We start from the raw sequence: 13095 nt of genomic DNA, 5'->3' as shown, positions 1-13095 counted from the left end.
CTCGACCACCCAGCACAGGGGGTGGCACAGACCCCAACACTGAGACCCCTTAAAGCGCTGATGCTGCTCACTGCAGCGCAAGGTCGTGATGCTTGTCCCAAGCTCTGATGCTCAGGGAGGGCAGAGCCCGTCCGATTCGTTACACGTGTGCTGGCAGACTCAGGCACAAGCCCACCCCTGACACGAGGCTCCTTCCTCCTGAGGGGCTTGGGAAGGTTCTAGCTCACACCAGGCTGTCCCAGGGCTGCCCAGTGCCAGTCGCACCTGAGCCAGCATGGCACAGCCGGCGTGGCCAGGAGCCTGAGGCAGGTCTCTGCCAAACTGGCCGGGCGAGTGGCATTGCCCACACCTCGCTCCCCTCTTGCTTCAAGGTATTTTGTGTCACTGAACAAACTTGGAGAGCCTGAAGCCTGGCACAGACCCCCGTGCGCAGTGGGTGGCACCCCTCAGCACCCAGCGCGGCTGGGCGCAGGCTGCGTGCGTGGCAGAGCCGGGGGAACGCAGGAAACTGAGTCAATGGTGACACCAGCACGGAGCTCCCGAAACTGGGGAGTGCCCGGAGCTGCTGTGCCACCGCTCCGTGCCAGGGGCCATCTGCCTCGCTCGGCCTCAGGGTCTGCTGCACCCCAGGTCCCTGCGCGGTGCCAGCTGCCCATCCTCCCCGCCCAGCCTCCCTGCCTGTCCCTGTCCCCAGTAAATGCAGCTCCAAGCCCAGCTCTAAGTGGCAATGAGGTGCTGGCACTTGGTGCCACGCTGGCCCTGCTGGCTCATCTCGTGGCACATCTCAGGGCGCTCTTTGAACCCCAGTGGCCTGAGCCCGGTGGAGTGGGTGGCTGTCACTGTGGTGACATGGCACTGGCACAGGTGTACGTGTGCCTGCAGGGGGGCAAACAGCACTGGGTACAGCCAAGAGGTGCTGGGATTGATGTCCAGGTGGCCGTCCAGCATGGGGGACACTGTAGGTGACCCAGGGAGAGTTGCTGGGACCTGGGAGTCACCATCACCCCCTGAAGCTGGTGTGCAGCACACGGGGGCCGTGGGCGCTGGGACGGGGATGGGGGCAGGGTGTCCTGCTTCACCTCAGCCCCTTCAGTGGGCCCACGTGGAGGGGGATTAAGAGTGGGGCCATGCTGGGGCTGGCACTGAGGGTCTCCGGTCCCTGGCCCTCACTGGCTAATGCCCCTGGGAACCCATGGGAACATCTTCCAGCCCTGTCCCCTTGTAGGGCAGCACAGTGTTCGCTCAGCCTCTGCCCTCAGTGGGGGCACCCGGGGAGACAGGGGGATGCAGAAAGGGAAGGGGTGAAGGGGTAAAGGGCTGGGATGGAGGGAAGGGATGGAATGGGGGCATGATGGATGACAGGATGAGGGATGGGGAATGGGGGGGTGAGGGGATGAGGGATGGGGAAGTGGAGGGATGAGGGATGGTTGAGTGGAGTGATGAGGGATGGGGGAATGGGGGGGTGAGGGGATGAGGGATGGGGAAGTGGAGGGATGAGGGCTGGGGGAATGGGGGGATGAGGGCTGGGGGAATGGAGGGGTGAGGGCTGGGGGAATGGGGGGATGAGGGGTGGGGGGCGGGGATGAGGGATGGGGGAATGGGGGGATGAGGGGTGGGGGGCGGGGATGAGGGCTGGGGGAATGGAGGGGTGAGGGCTGGGGGAATGGGGGGATGAGGGGTGGGGGGCGGGGATGAGGGCTGGGGGAATGGGGGGGTGAGACGGTGAGGGCTGGGGGCACAGAGACGCGGAGGACGGACGGGCAGGCGGGCGGCGCCGGGGCCGGGGGCTGGAGCAAGGGCCGGGCCGGGCCGGCGGAGGCGGCGGGGGGCGGGGCGCGGGCGGGCCCGGCCGGGGCGGGCGCTGCCGGTACAAGGCCCGCGCGGGCGGCGGCGCGGCCCATTCATCGCGCACGGCATGGCCGGGGGCGGCGGCGCGGAGCGGGCCCGGCCGGGGGGGCTCCTGCCGCCCGCCTGCCGCCAGCCTCGCCGCAGGGTGAGCTCCGGGCCGGGGATGGGGGGCGGGCCGGGGCCGGGGAGGGCTTCCCGGTGGCGCTAACGGCGACCCGCTTGCAGGAGAGCCGGGAGCGGCTGTCGGTGTGCAGCAAGCTGTGCTACGCCGTCGGGGGGGCCCCGTACCAGATCACGGGCTGCGCGCTCGGCTTCTTCCTCCAGATCTACCTCCTGGACGTGGCGCAGGTACGGCCGGGGCCGGGTGCCTGGGGGGGCCGGAGCCCCCGGGGCCCTTTGCCCGGCGGAGGGGCGCCCCGGTGTCCCGGCCCCCGCTGGAAGCGGTGCGCCCCGCTTTGGGGCGAGCGGCGGGGATCGGTCACGCAGGGGGTCGCGGTCCTGCGTGGGTGTCGGTCCGGGGGCTGTGGGTTCTCACCAGGCCGGCCCCCGCTCCACGTGTCTTGGGTTCCCCAGGGGACAAAACAGGCTGGTGGCGTCTGTCCCGCGGGATGCGGGATCCGTCCCGCGATCCCACGGCATTCCACGCTGGTGGGGAGCAGGGAGGGAATCCACGGGGAGAAGTGTCCCTGGGGCACCCTTGTGCTTTGGGGAGCTCTGCTCCGAGAGGTGGGAGTTTAGGGTGGAAAAAAGCTGGTGGGGGCAGAGCTGGGGGGGACTGTGCTCAAATCCCACTGACAAGGCGCCGAGGGATCCATCCCTGCTCCCAGCTGGCGGTGGGGTCGCGGTGCTGTTGGGAGGGTCCTGAGGAGCTCAGGAGGGGCAGCCAGGGGCATGGGGGCTTGTGTGTGCTGACACAAGATCTTCTTCCTGCAGCTGGACCCCTTCTATGCCTCCATCATCCTGTTTGTGGGGCGAGCCTGGGATGCCATCACAGACCCCATGGTGGGCTTCTTCATCAGCAAAACATCGTGGACTCGCTTTGGCCGCCTGATGCCCTGGTAAGAGCCGCCTGTAGCACCCTGCATCCTTGCCTGATGTGTCACAGTGCCTCCAGTCAGCTTTGGGTGTCCCTTGGCATGAGCTTTACAGGGCAGGACATACTCATGCCCTATCTCACCCAGGTGAGATGCCAAGTGTCCCAAAAAACCCAAGGCTTCAAGTTTGTGCCTGTTGCTTTGGTCCCAAGCCACCCCTGTGTGATGTGGACCTGGCTGGCCTCCGTGTCACTGTACCTGCAGCAGCTCCAGGCTCCCTGAGAGCTGTCCTGGTGCCACATCCCATGCTGGACTTTGTTCCTGTGGTGGTTGCTGAACCCTGGTTGGTGACAGGGCCACGTTGCCAGTGGAGCAGATGGCATTGCACCCATAGGGAGGAGGGACAGGGGTGTGAGCGGTCGATGTGTGGTGGTGTGGTGCCGGCTGACAGTCACGAGGAGGATGCTCTTTTAGCAGGAAAACAGCTGTCATGGAGATGGGTGTCCGCACGTGGGTGCTTTTGCTGTCCTTGGGAGCGGGGTGCTGAGCAAAGGGGTGCCAAAATTGGAGCAGGTGGGACGGGGTCTGCAAAGCCCTGAAGGTCTCGAGCCTGCACCCAGGGCAGATGTGGGACATCTGTAAACACCTGCCCCTGCATGGGACACGGCGCGTTCCAGAGCGCTAATGCTTAAGTGTGGACACGGAGGCATGTCCTGTGCTAAAATAATCCATGTCCTGGGTGCCTGTAGGATCGCTGAAATACAATGCAGCAAAGAGGGTGGGCACGGGGGGAGTGGAATTAGAGAGATGCAGTCCTTTCCCCCGCAGATTATACCCTCTGCTTCCGGACTTTCCTGGAATAGCTCTGGGCAGTGGCAGTCGGCTGTTGTTAAAGCCAGGCTCCGCACATGGCCTGAAATAGCTTCTCTGGAGCCGCACGTGTGGCAGGGTCTGGGGTCCAGAGATTAGAGCAGGGCTGCGCGGGATAGCCATGCGCGCTGGGGTGGTTGCTGCGGCTCTGCTCGCTGTAATCTCGAGGCAGGGGGTGGGGATGGAGTGGCTGCATTCCTCCAAACGGCTTCTGCTTCGTTAAAATTAGCCAGAGCTTTCGACTTGCACTGGGCCCCTCAGCAGTGCCGGGGCAGCCGGCCGCAAGGAGCTTGCTGCGGTTGTACACGGCTCGAGGGCAACCTGCTGAGTCCAACTGGGCTAAGTTTAAACCTCCTGCACTCGGGGTTTGTCAGCCACAGTGGGGCTGGCTGTGTGGGGCTGCAGAGCTTCTTGCTGCTGCCTCAGTTTCCCCCTGTACAAAGCCAGGAGCTGCAGGTGCTGCGTGGTGGTCTCGGAGGCTGCTGTCTGACCCGAGCCCTCAGCACCCATGAGGCGACCCTGTGCAACCCCCTCTGTGCCAGGGTTTATTGCTCACAGTTTCTGCCAGGCTCGGATCTGCGGGGCCGAGCCCCAGCCGGCTGCCAGCAGCTCTAGCTCAAAGCTCAGGGCTGCTCCAGGTCCTCAGAAGAAGGGAGAGAGGCCCTTCCCCAAGGGCCGTCACCTCTTTCTCTTTCAGTTCTTTCTTTTGAAACACTTTTGGGCACATTTTTGTCCCAGCAGTGAATCCACTGGCTGTCTCCTCCTCTCCCCCAGCCTCAGGGACCCCGCTCTGTCCCCAGCCCAGAGCAAGTCCCCATTTCCTTGGTCACCCCAGACTTCTCGGTGACGAAACTTTTCCTTGATGTGTCGGTAACTGAAGAGCCCTGGCTTTGACCTTCCTTCTCTGGGGCAGCAGCCGTTTGCAACTGATTAACTGCGGGGCTGGGAAGGGGGTGTGCGGGGCTGGGAAGGGGGTGTGCAAGCCGTGGCACAAAGAAACACACCATCCCGCTGTGGCCAATGAGCGGATGAGCGCGTCACGCCGGCAGCCTCCTCCGAGCGTCTTAATCATCTCTGCCTCGGTCAGGGGTAACTCTCAGTCACTTGGCTGCTGCTGCTGTTGGTCAGCCCTGGCCAGGGCTCAGCACCCTCGTCCTGGTGCTGGGATTGGCCCCCAGGGAATTGGCACACTCGGCGTGCATGCACTGGCACCCGCGGCGAGCGTGACGCGCTTCCCGCCGCGCGGCTGTGGTGATTCATTCAAAATTTCCCTTCTCCACGTATGCGTGCAACAAGAAATGCGCAGGAGAGGAGTGGCTGGAGCTGGCTCGCCCCTTCCCCCTCTGCTGGGGTGACGTGCGCTCGGAAAAATGTGTATGTGTTGTGTCCTGTGCAATGCCTCCGCCGAGTCCATCCATGGAGATTTGGTTTCTCGCTCTCCCCCCCCCCCCCCCCCCCCCCCAACACCCAATTTTAAATTTAAACTTTGCGCCTGTACGTCAGCCCAGATGGAAAGATCTTGCTGTACCCTGGCAGTGGAGTGGCGGAGGGCCAGCCCTGACCAAGCGTGGCTCTGTCCCGTGTCCGGTTCTGCTGGCTTTACGCCAGGATGCAGCCTCCATCCAGTGGTTTGTGGAGCACAGGGTGCTTGCAAGATCAGTCTCCTAAGCAGATGTGGATGCAGCCTCAACACCTGGCTCACTTCCCTCCCAAATTCCTCCCATGCCCTCCTGAGTGACAAGGGGACCTGGGTGCTTGTGGTGGGCTGCTGGTGCAGGGTGGAGCTGTTCCCTGCCTGGATGCAGGAGGACAAGGGTTATAAGATGTGCTGGACGAAGCAGAGAGATGCCCTGGGTGGCTTCTTGCTGTGATCATGCTTGCTGGCTGGTCCTGCTGGAACAGCAATCCCCTCTGATCCTCTGTTGTGCTTTGCATCCAATGTCCCTGTGCCTGCAGCTCCAAGAAGCTGGGCAGGGGTGGAAGGATGAGCCAGCCTGCTGCTGGCTGGTGGTGTGCCTCATCCCTGCCAGCAGAATGGTCGTGACCCCGGGAGCAGGGCTCAGGGGGGCTGGCAGCAAAGCCAAGCTGGTGAGAGGCGTTTGGCTGCTGGGGAGCAGGGCTGTGCTGCCTGGCTGCTCCCCAGCCCTTGCTGGGATGAGGATGGTGATTACAACCCGACAGCAGTACCGCTTGGGGCAGAGGTCAGGACCTGGGCTGGAAGCCAAAGGCAGGAGCAGATCAATTGCTTCCATTGAAGCAGGGATGTCTATTTTTGCAAATAAAACTCTTCCCTGGAAGTCTGAGCCAGCCTTTCCGCTTCCCACACTGTGAGACCAGAGCTGCTGCCTTCAGCCTGGTCTGAATCACTCAATCTGTGGCCATCACCTCGTGTCCAAGTGTTGGAGCAGGGTGGGCCACCCCAGGGCAGCTCAGGAGCTCCCAAAATCAGGTGCCTGAACCCCACTGAACACGTGGCAGTGGGGAGAGCTGAGCTGTTGGGGTTATCCAGGCAGTACATGCCTGTGAGGCTAATCCTGTGTCCTCCCAAAGGATCATCTTCTCCACCCCGTTTGCTGTCATCTCCTACTTTCTCATCTGGTTTGTGCCGGACATCTCCAGAGGCCAAGTGATGTGGTATCTTGTCTTCTACTGCATCTTCCAGACCCTCGTGACGGTGAGTTGGGCTCTGCATGCACCAGGGCTGGCGGGGGAGGGATGGAGAGTATGAATCCCTGCCTTCACCTTGCTGAGCTACAGAGGGGCAGGTTTCCTGCTGCCCCAGGTCCCACAGGCTGTTGCACCATCCCTGAGCTAATACTCCTTGTGCTGTTGCAGTGCTTTCATGTGCCCTACTCAGCGCTGACCATGTTCATCAGCAGGGAGCAGAGCGAGCGGGACTCAGCCACTGCCTACCGTAAGAATATTTCCTTCCCTTCCTTGCTATGGCTGGGGGGCAGCCATGCTTGGCTCCTCCACTGCAGCTCTTGCTGGGGCACGATCCTCCTCCAGATGCCCTGCTGGAAGGGCTCATTTGATCGCACCCCGCCCCAAGGTGTGGTGTGTGATGAACATTGTTCAGGGCTTGAATTGCTGGTTCAGCTCTTTCCATTCCTCTTCCCTAGCTCCTCCAGCAGACATCCTTGTCTAGGGCTGATGGGGAGGTGGTCCCTGTTATGGGCCAAGTGCCTGGAGCAGATGGTGGGGGATCTGAGCTCCTGAGTCTTTCTTCCCGCTCTGTCATACAGTAGCGGGAGCAGCATGACCAAGTGTTGGCCTCTTTCCCTGCCTCAGTTTCCCCAGCAGACACTCCCCTTCTCCTTATCACTTGGTGGAGGGAGCTGTAAGTGAGCTGAGCTGGCTCATTTCTCCTGATGAAGGGCAACGAATTGCAGCTGGGGAGGCTCTGCTGTGAAGGGGTTTGCACCCATGCCCTGGGTACCCAAGGGCCGTGCTGAGTCCCACTGGCTTCTCCCTCCAGGTATGACTGTGGAAGTGCTGGGCACTGTGCTAGGCACTGCCATCCAGGGCCAGATCGTGGGCAAGGTGGATACTCCCTGCATCGAGAGCCCCCTCTTCATTGGCAAGACCAACTCCTCGGTGGCCATGGAGGAACTAAACATGACCCATGACACCGGGTCACTCACGGACACAGTAAGCTGGGGGAGACCTGCTGGTAGCCCCCTCTCCTTGACTTTGACTGGCCTGACTCCTGGGAAAAGCCCCCTTCCTCACCACTCCCTCCTCTCTTGCACAGAGAAATGCCTACATGATTGCTGCGGGGGTCATTGGGGGACTCTACATCCTCTGCGCCGTGATCCTGTCTGTGGGCGTGCGGGAGAAGAGAGGTGAGGCTTGAAACGTGCTGGGATACTCGTGGCTTGTGAAAATGCTGTGGCTCCTGCCAGGGGCTCCTCAGGAGCCTGGCTGAGCTCTCGGCACCTCATTGCTGGGTCAAGCCCCAGAGGAGGGGGGTAGGTAGAGGGGGTCTGGGTCTGGGGGCCTGGGGAAGGTGCTGCAGAAGGGCAGTGCTGTGGGCAGGGGACCGGAGCATCTCTGGGATACATTACAGTGCAGCTATGAGGACTTAGCTCTCTGCTCTGCACTGTCAGAGATAAATGTTATCTTGCAGTTTTGGCTGGCCAAGGTTGTTAGTGCCAACAAGGGCATCCTGAGGGGAGGTGATATCCAAAGTCCAGTAGCTTCTGGCCTTCCCTCCCTCTGCTTTGTGACCAGCTCTGCTTATCCTGGGCAAACCAGCCGGGCCATTCTCTCCTCTCTGTGGGGCTGAGGGACCCCTGCGTGAGGGCAGGGAGGTCTCTATGGGCATTGTTCCAACTCCCTTGAGGTGGGATACTGTAGGTGGGCAAGGACTCCCGTAGGGCACTCAGCAGCGAGCGTGAAGCACTGCACCCCTTGCCCCCGAGGGTGCTGTTACAGCGAGTCTAACGATGGGCTGATTTGCTCTGCTCCCCAGAGTCCTCTGAGCTCCAGTCGGACAAGCCTGTCTCCTTCTTCCAGGGACTGAAGCTGGTGATGAACCATGGTGCCTACATCAAGCTCATCGCCGGCTTCCTCTTCACCTCGCTGGCCTTCATGGTAAGCACAGCCGGGCTGGAAGGACTGGGGAGAGGGAACGGCAGCAGCGCAGCTTGGAGATGGCTGGGGGATGAACAGCGCAGGGCCCCAACAGGATCCCGGTGGGCTGGGAGCACGTGAGGCAGCAGCTCAATGAGCCGGAGTTGCCCTGGGCAGAGAGGAAGGATGTGGTCTCATGGCCTTGGACGGGTCCATGAATGGCCGCTTTCTTCCCCTGCTTGTGCTCTGGGCGCAGCCTTGCGAGGAGGAGCACATCCCTCCGGGGTGGCTGGGGTGCCCGTCCTCCCCTAACTCCTGCCCATCTCCTCCACAGCTGCTGGAAGGTAACTTTGCCCTCTTCTGCACCTACACTCTGGGCTTCCGCAACGAGTTCCAGAACATCCTCCTGGCCATCATGGTGCGTATGGCCCTGTCCTGGAGTCTCTCAGGGCTGGGACTGTGGTGGGATGTGGGATCCCACGGGTCCTGCCCAGGAGCTGGCATGGGATGGGTGCTCTGGATGAGGGGAGGGAGGCTGTGATGAGCTGCCATGGGGACAGTGACTGAAGGTCCCCTGGGAGGAGGGGAAGGAGAAGGAGCTGCCAAATGTCCTGTGAAGGCTGGGCGGGTCAGTGGGAACAGCGAGGTCTTTGTTCTTTGAAGGTCTTTGAAGGCAGCCAGAGACGGGGGAGACCAGGAGCCATGGGGACTTTTTGTCCAAATACTGCCACTTATCTCCCTTCCCTCCCCTCCCCACCTCGAGAAAGGGATCTCAGTGTTTACTGCCAGGACGATGGAGCAAAACAGCTCCTTGCAAGCCCTTTCTAGCTTGCCTCACCCCTGACAGCCCTTCCCACCCTCCCTGCCCCATGGAGTGGGGAGGTGCAAGGTACCAGGGTCCTCACAGAGCCTGGCTCTTGGCCACGCTGTGCGCAGGCAGCAATGGCAAGGTTAGGTCCCTTCCCAGCACCAAGGATGGATTCGGGTCCTCCCGCTGTATGGGGTGGTGGGCTGGCCCCTGCCGGCTGCCCCGAGGGCCGTGGTGCCGGGTGCCAAGGTGCTCCACGCTGGGGGAGGAGGTGGCCCCATGCAGCCGCTCCAATTGTGAGCTCTCCTTCCCAGGAGCAGAGGCAGGTGAGGGATGGGGCAAGAGCAGGAGCAGGCAGCGTGGCTGTGTGCCAGCCTCTGGAGCATGTGGCAATCAGAGGTGCTGGAAATGTGATGGGGGAGGCTCTGCCCAGCAGCTGCTGGTTGCTGGGAAGAGCTTTTCCCCCAGAACCCAGAAAAGAGCCTGGCCAGCAAGTGACACCGTGACCCCTTCTCTTCCCATAGCTCTCTGCCACCTTGACCATTCCCTTCTGGCAGTGGTTCCTTACCCGTTTTGGGAAGAAGAAAGCTGTCTACGTGGGCATCTCGGTGAGTGGGTCTCCTCGAGCACAGAGGTGCATGTGAGGACGGTGTTTCCCACATGGGGTGAGCAGAGCTGTGTCCCCCCAGGAGGGCCCAGAGCTGGGCAGAGGTTGCTGCTAATGACAGTTTGGTGGCTGTCCCTCGTCCTGCTATTTGTGCTGTCACGGATGTGGCCAAGGCCAGCAGAAATGGCTGCTGCGGGGCTCTGGGAGGAAGGCTGCACCACTGCTTATGTGGCCATCCCTGCAGTTGGAGGGCTGGCGTGCATGGGAGGGAAGGGGAACAGCCAGGGGGTCAGGGTCAGGCACTGCTGACACCAACGTGGCTTCTGTCCCCTGTACAGTCTGCCATCCCCTTCCTCATCATGGTGGCTGTCCTGGACAGTAACCTTATTGTCACCTACGTTGTGGCTGTTGCAGCTGGGATCAGCGTCGCAGCCGCCTTCCTCCTACCCTGGTGAGTGCAAGGTTGTCCTGGTGCTCTTGGCACTGCACCCTGAGAGCTGGGCAAGGTGCTTCTGGGGCTAGAAATCCTTGGGAGGGCTTTCTGTGATGTTTTCAGCCCAAGATGGGGCTCTTGAAGGGAAATCCTCTCAGCAGAGAGAGGAGATGCTTTGTTGGCTCGGTCCTAGTGTTCACCATCATGTTCTCCACACAGGTCCATGCTCCCAGATGTCATAGACGACTTCAAGCTGCAGCACCCCGACTCCCATGGCCATGAAGCCATCTTCTTCTCCTTCTATGTCTTTTTCACCAAGTTTACCTCTGGGGTCTCCCTGGGCATCTCCACACTTAGCTTAGAGTGAGTTCTTACATGGGAGCTGAGGGGCAGAGAGAGAGGGAGGCAGGTCTTGCAGCTCTGCTTCCCAAGGGCTGGGAGGGTTCTGGGAGGAGAGTGGTTTAAATCCAGTTGTGGCTCTGTACTCCCTGCAGGGACAGGTTCACCTACAAACTCGCCTTCCTTTGCCTGAAGGTACCTTTCTATCCGTAGCTTTGCAGGGTACCAGACCCGGGGCTGCTCCCAGCCCAGTGAGGTGAACTTCACCTTGAAGATGCTCGTGTCAGCCGTGCCTGTGGGGCTGATCCTGCTGGGCTTGCTCCTGTTCAAGCTGTACCCCATCGACGAGGAGAAGCGGAGGAAAAACAAGAAAGCGCTACAGGACTTACAGTGAGTGTCAGCTTGTGCTATGGAGATTGCAACCATGGCATGCCAGCAGGGTGTGTGGGAGTAGGATCAGGCCCAGACGGGTTGGGACACACTGTGACTTGTCCAGGAATCCTCCAGGACCCGTGGGTGGTGGGGTGAGGGAAGGGCTGGCTTGTTTTGCCAATCCCAGCTTCCAAAGAGATGGCATGAAGTGTTTGAGATGAACGAGAACCCGCCCCAGTTGCTAAAGAAAACTTGTCTGGGGACTGCGCAAGGTGGTGATGTCCCACTCGAGCTCTTCAGAGCCTCCGAGGCAGAGGTCTGCTCAGAGGCGGGTCTTGCTCCATGGCTTGCTCCATGCCTCCTCCCCCACCCCTTTGTCCCCAGGGAGGAGAGCAACAGCAGCTCGGAGTCGGACAACACAGAACTGGCCAGCATCGTGTGACTCGGGGCTGGGCCCGTCTGCTGATGCTGGGGTTCTCCGAAGGACTTGGCCCCTTCGGGGCTGGACCAGCCTTGTGCCGCTATAGGTGTATGCCATCGAGGGGTGCCCAGGAGAAGCCGTGCAGAGCATCCACCAACTCGAACACGAGATCTGTGCTGGTCTTGTGCCTTCCACGGGATCCACAGAGCGCTGGTAGTGTACATTACACAAATTGACCCTGTGGTACTTGTGTGCCTCATGAGAAGCAAGCACTATTCCCTGCCGGGTCCTGGAGAGCAGAAAAGCCTGGAGCGGGATCCTATTGCTCGTAACACTCATGCCCGCTGCCTGTCTGTGCCTGGCCTGCGTGGGGCTGATCACCTGTGGGACTGGGGTAATGGTTAGTGTACATTACACTGTCAATGTGACCGCGCCAAGGACGTGAGCTCACCTCTGCTGTCTGTACATATGACACTAATTTGGAAAACTGTTGGGTTTTTTTATAGAGCCTAATTAACTTAATGATGTAAATATGAAACTGTTTCCTATTTGTATATATCTGTACAAAAACAAAACTCAAGGACCTGTTTAATATTAATTTACATAAAAGTGGGGGAAGTCAACGGTGTGGGTACGGAGAATTTTTTTTGTTTGGCTGGATTGTTGTTTGGGGTTTTTTGTGGATGTCAGCAAGCACAGGGTCCCTTTACATGCCATGGGGTGTAGGATTGACTGCCCCTGAGCCGAAGGCGCAGGAATGCCATAATCCAGGCAGGCGGTTGTGTCTGGCAGCCCCTTACCCCCATGTGGCTCCTTGCTCGGTGCCTGTGCCGCAGCGACCCAACAAAGGCTCTATTATTTTCTCCCTTTCAAGAGGGAACGGGGGTGGAGGGAAGAATGAAATCAAAGTGCTGGCAGCAGTGACTGTGAACCCAGGGCTGGAAACAGGAGAGGCAGCTGGGGAGCGGAGAGAAAGGGAATGCAGACTGTGGGTGACACTCAACACTTTCTGTCAGGGCAGAGTGCTCTGCAAGGGCTAATCTTTGTAGATATTTATACCTTGCTCTTGCATTCCCCTCTCTGCAGCAGAAATGGGGAGAGCCCTGCCCTCCCCGCTCAGCAGGAGCACTGCACTCCTATGGCAGCAAGTGTAATGCAGAGAGGAAAAGCCGGCTGGAGTAAGCACAGGGAGGATGCACCAGAGATGAAGCAGCTGCCCGTACAGTTGGGGCAGATGCCCAGTGTGAGGGGACTGTGCTAGCTCTGCTGCTGTCCCCACGGCCACTGCATGGGGGACAGGGCTGTCTCCTTTTGTTAAGCACATTTGTCACACCAAGAAGTTTGTGGGGTCAGTGCCTGAGCTGAGAGCAGGGGTCTTAGCGGGAAGGACAGCTCATCCTTTGTTCCACATTTGGGTACAAAGGACTGGAATGAGGATGGGGTTTTAAAAGTAGCCAGAGGGATTAGACCTTAGCTGAGAATGTTTTAACTGGGCCCCACTCTGCCACCATGTTGTGGGTCAGGGAAAGAAGCAAAAGGGATGATGCAAGGAGGCTGGGAGCTGGCTCTGTGCTGAGCAGTGGGCAAGAGGCAGCGTTAGCCATGGCCTGGGTTGCCCACTGCTCCCCAAGGGTTGGAACCTGCAGCAAAGGAACAAGGGCAGGACAAGCCAAGGGGGCACAAAGCCAGCAGTCTCTGAAGCCCCTGTGGCAGGGCAGGTAGGGCCCCCTGTGAGAGGAGGAGGGCAGTGCTCCAGCCAAGCGCAGAGCTGGAGATTGTTGCAAACGT

The 13095-nt window shown here is 60.4% G+C and overlaps 1 protein-coding gene across 1 annotated transcript; it reads left to right on the top strand.

The window, feature by feature from the left end:
* Positions 1-1864: 1864 nt before the first annotated feature.
* On the top strand, positions 1865-11930 carry MFSD2A (MFSD2 lysolipid transporter A, lysophospholipid). The gene is made up of 14 exons (XM_056331615.1): positions 1865-1993; positions 2074-2196; positions 2782-2906; positions 6303-6426; positions 6588-6666; positions 7231-7403; positions 7507-7597; positions 8227-8348; positions 8662-8745; positions 9660-9743; positions 10081-10193; positions 10395-10538; positions 10728-10904; positions 11271-11930. The coding sequence occupies exons 1-14, from the start codon at positions 1916-1918 to the stop codon at positions 11326-11328; spliced, it is 1575 nt and encodes a 524-aa protein (XP_056187590.1). The 5' UTR covers positions 1865-1915; the 3' UTR covers positions 11329-11930.
* The last annotated feature ends 1165 nt before the right edge of the window (positions 11931-13095 follow it).

Source organism: Falco biarmicus, chromosome 3 (assembly GCF_023638135.1).
Source record: "Falco biarmicus isolate bFalBia1 chromosome 3, bFalBia1.pri, whole genome shotgun sequence".
Lineage (NCBI taxonomy): Eukaryota > Metazoa > Chordata > Aves > Falconiformes > Falconidae > Falco > Falco biarmicus.
This window is presented reverse-complemented; position numbering and strand designations above follow the sequence as displayed.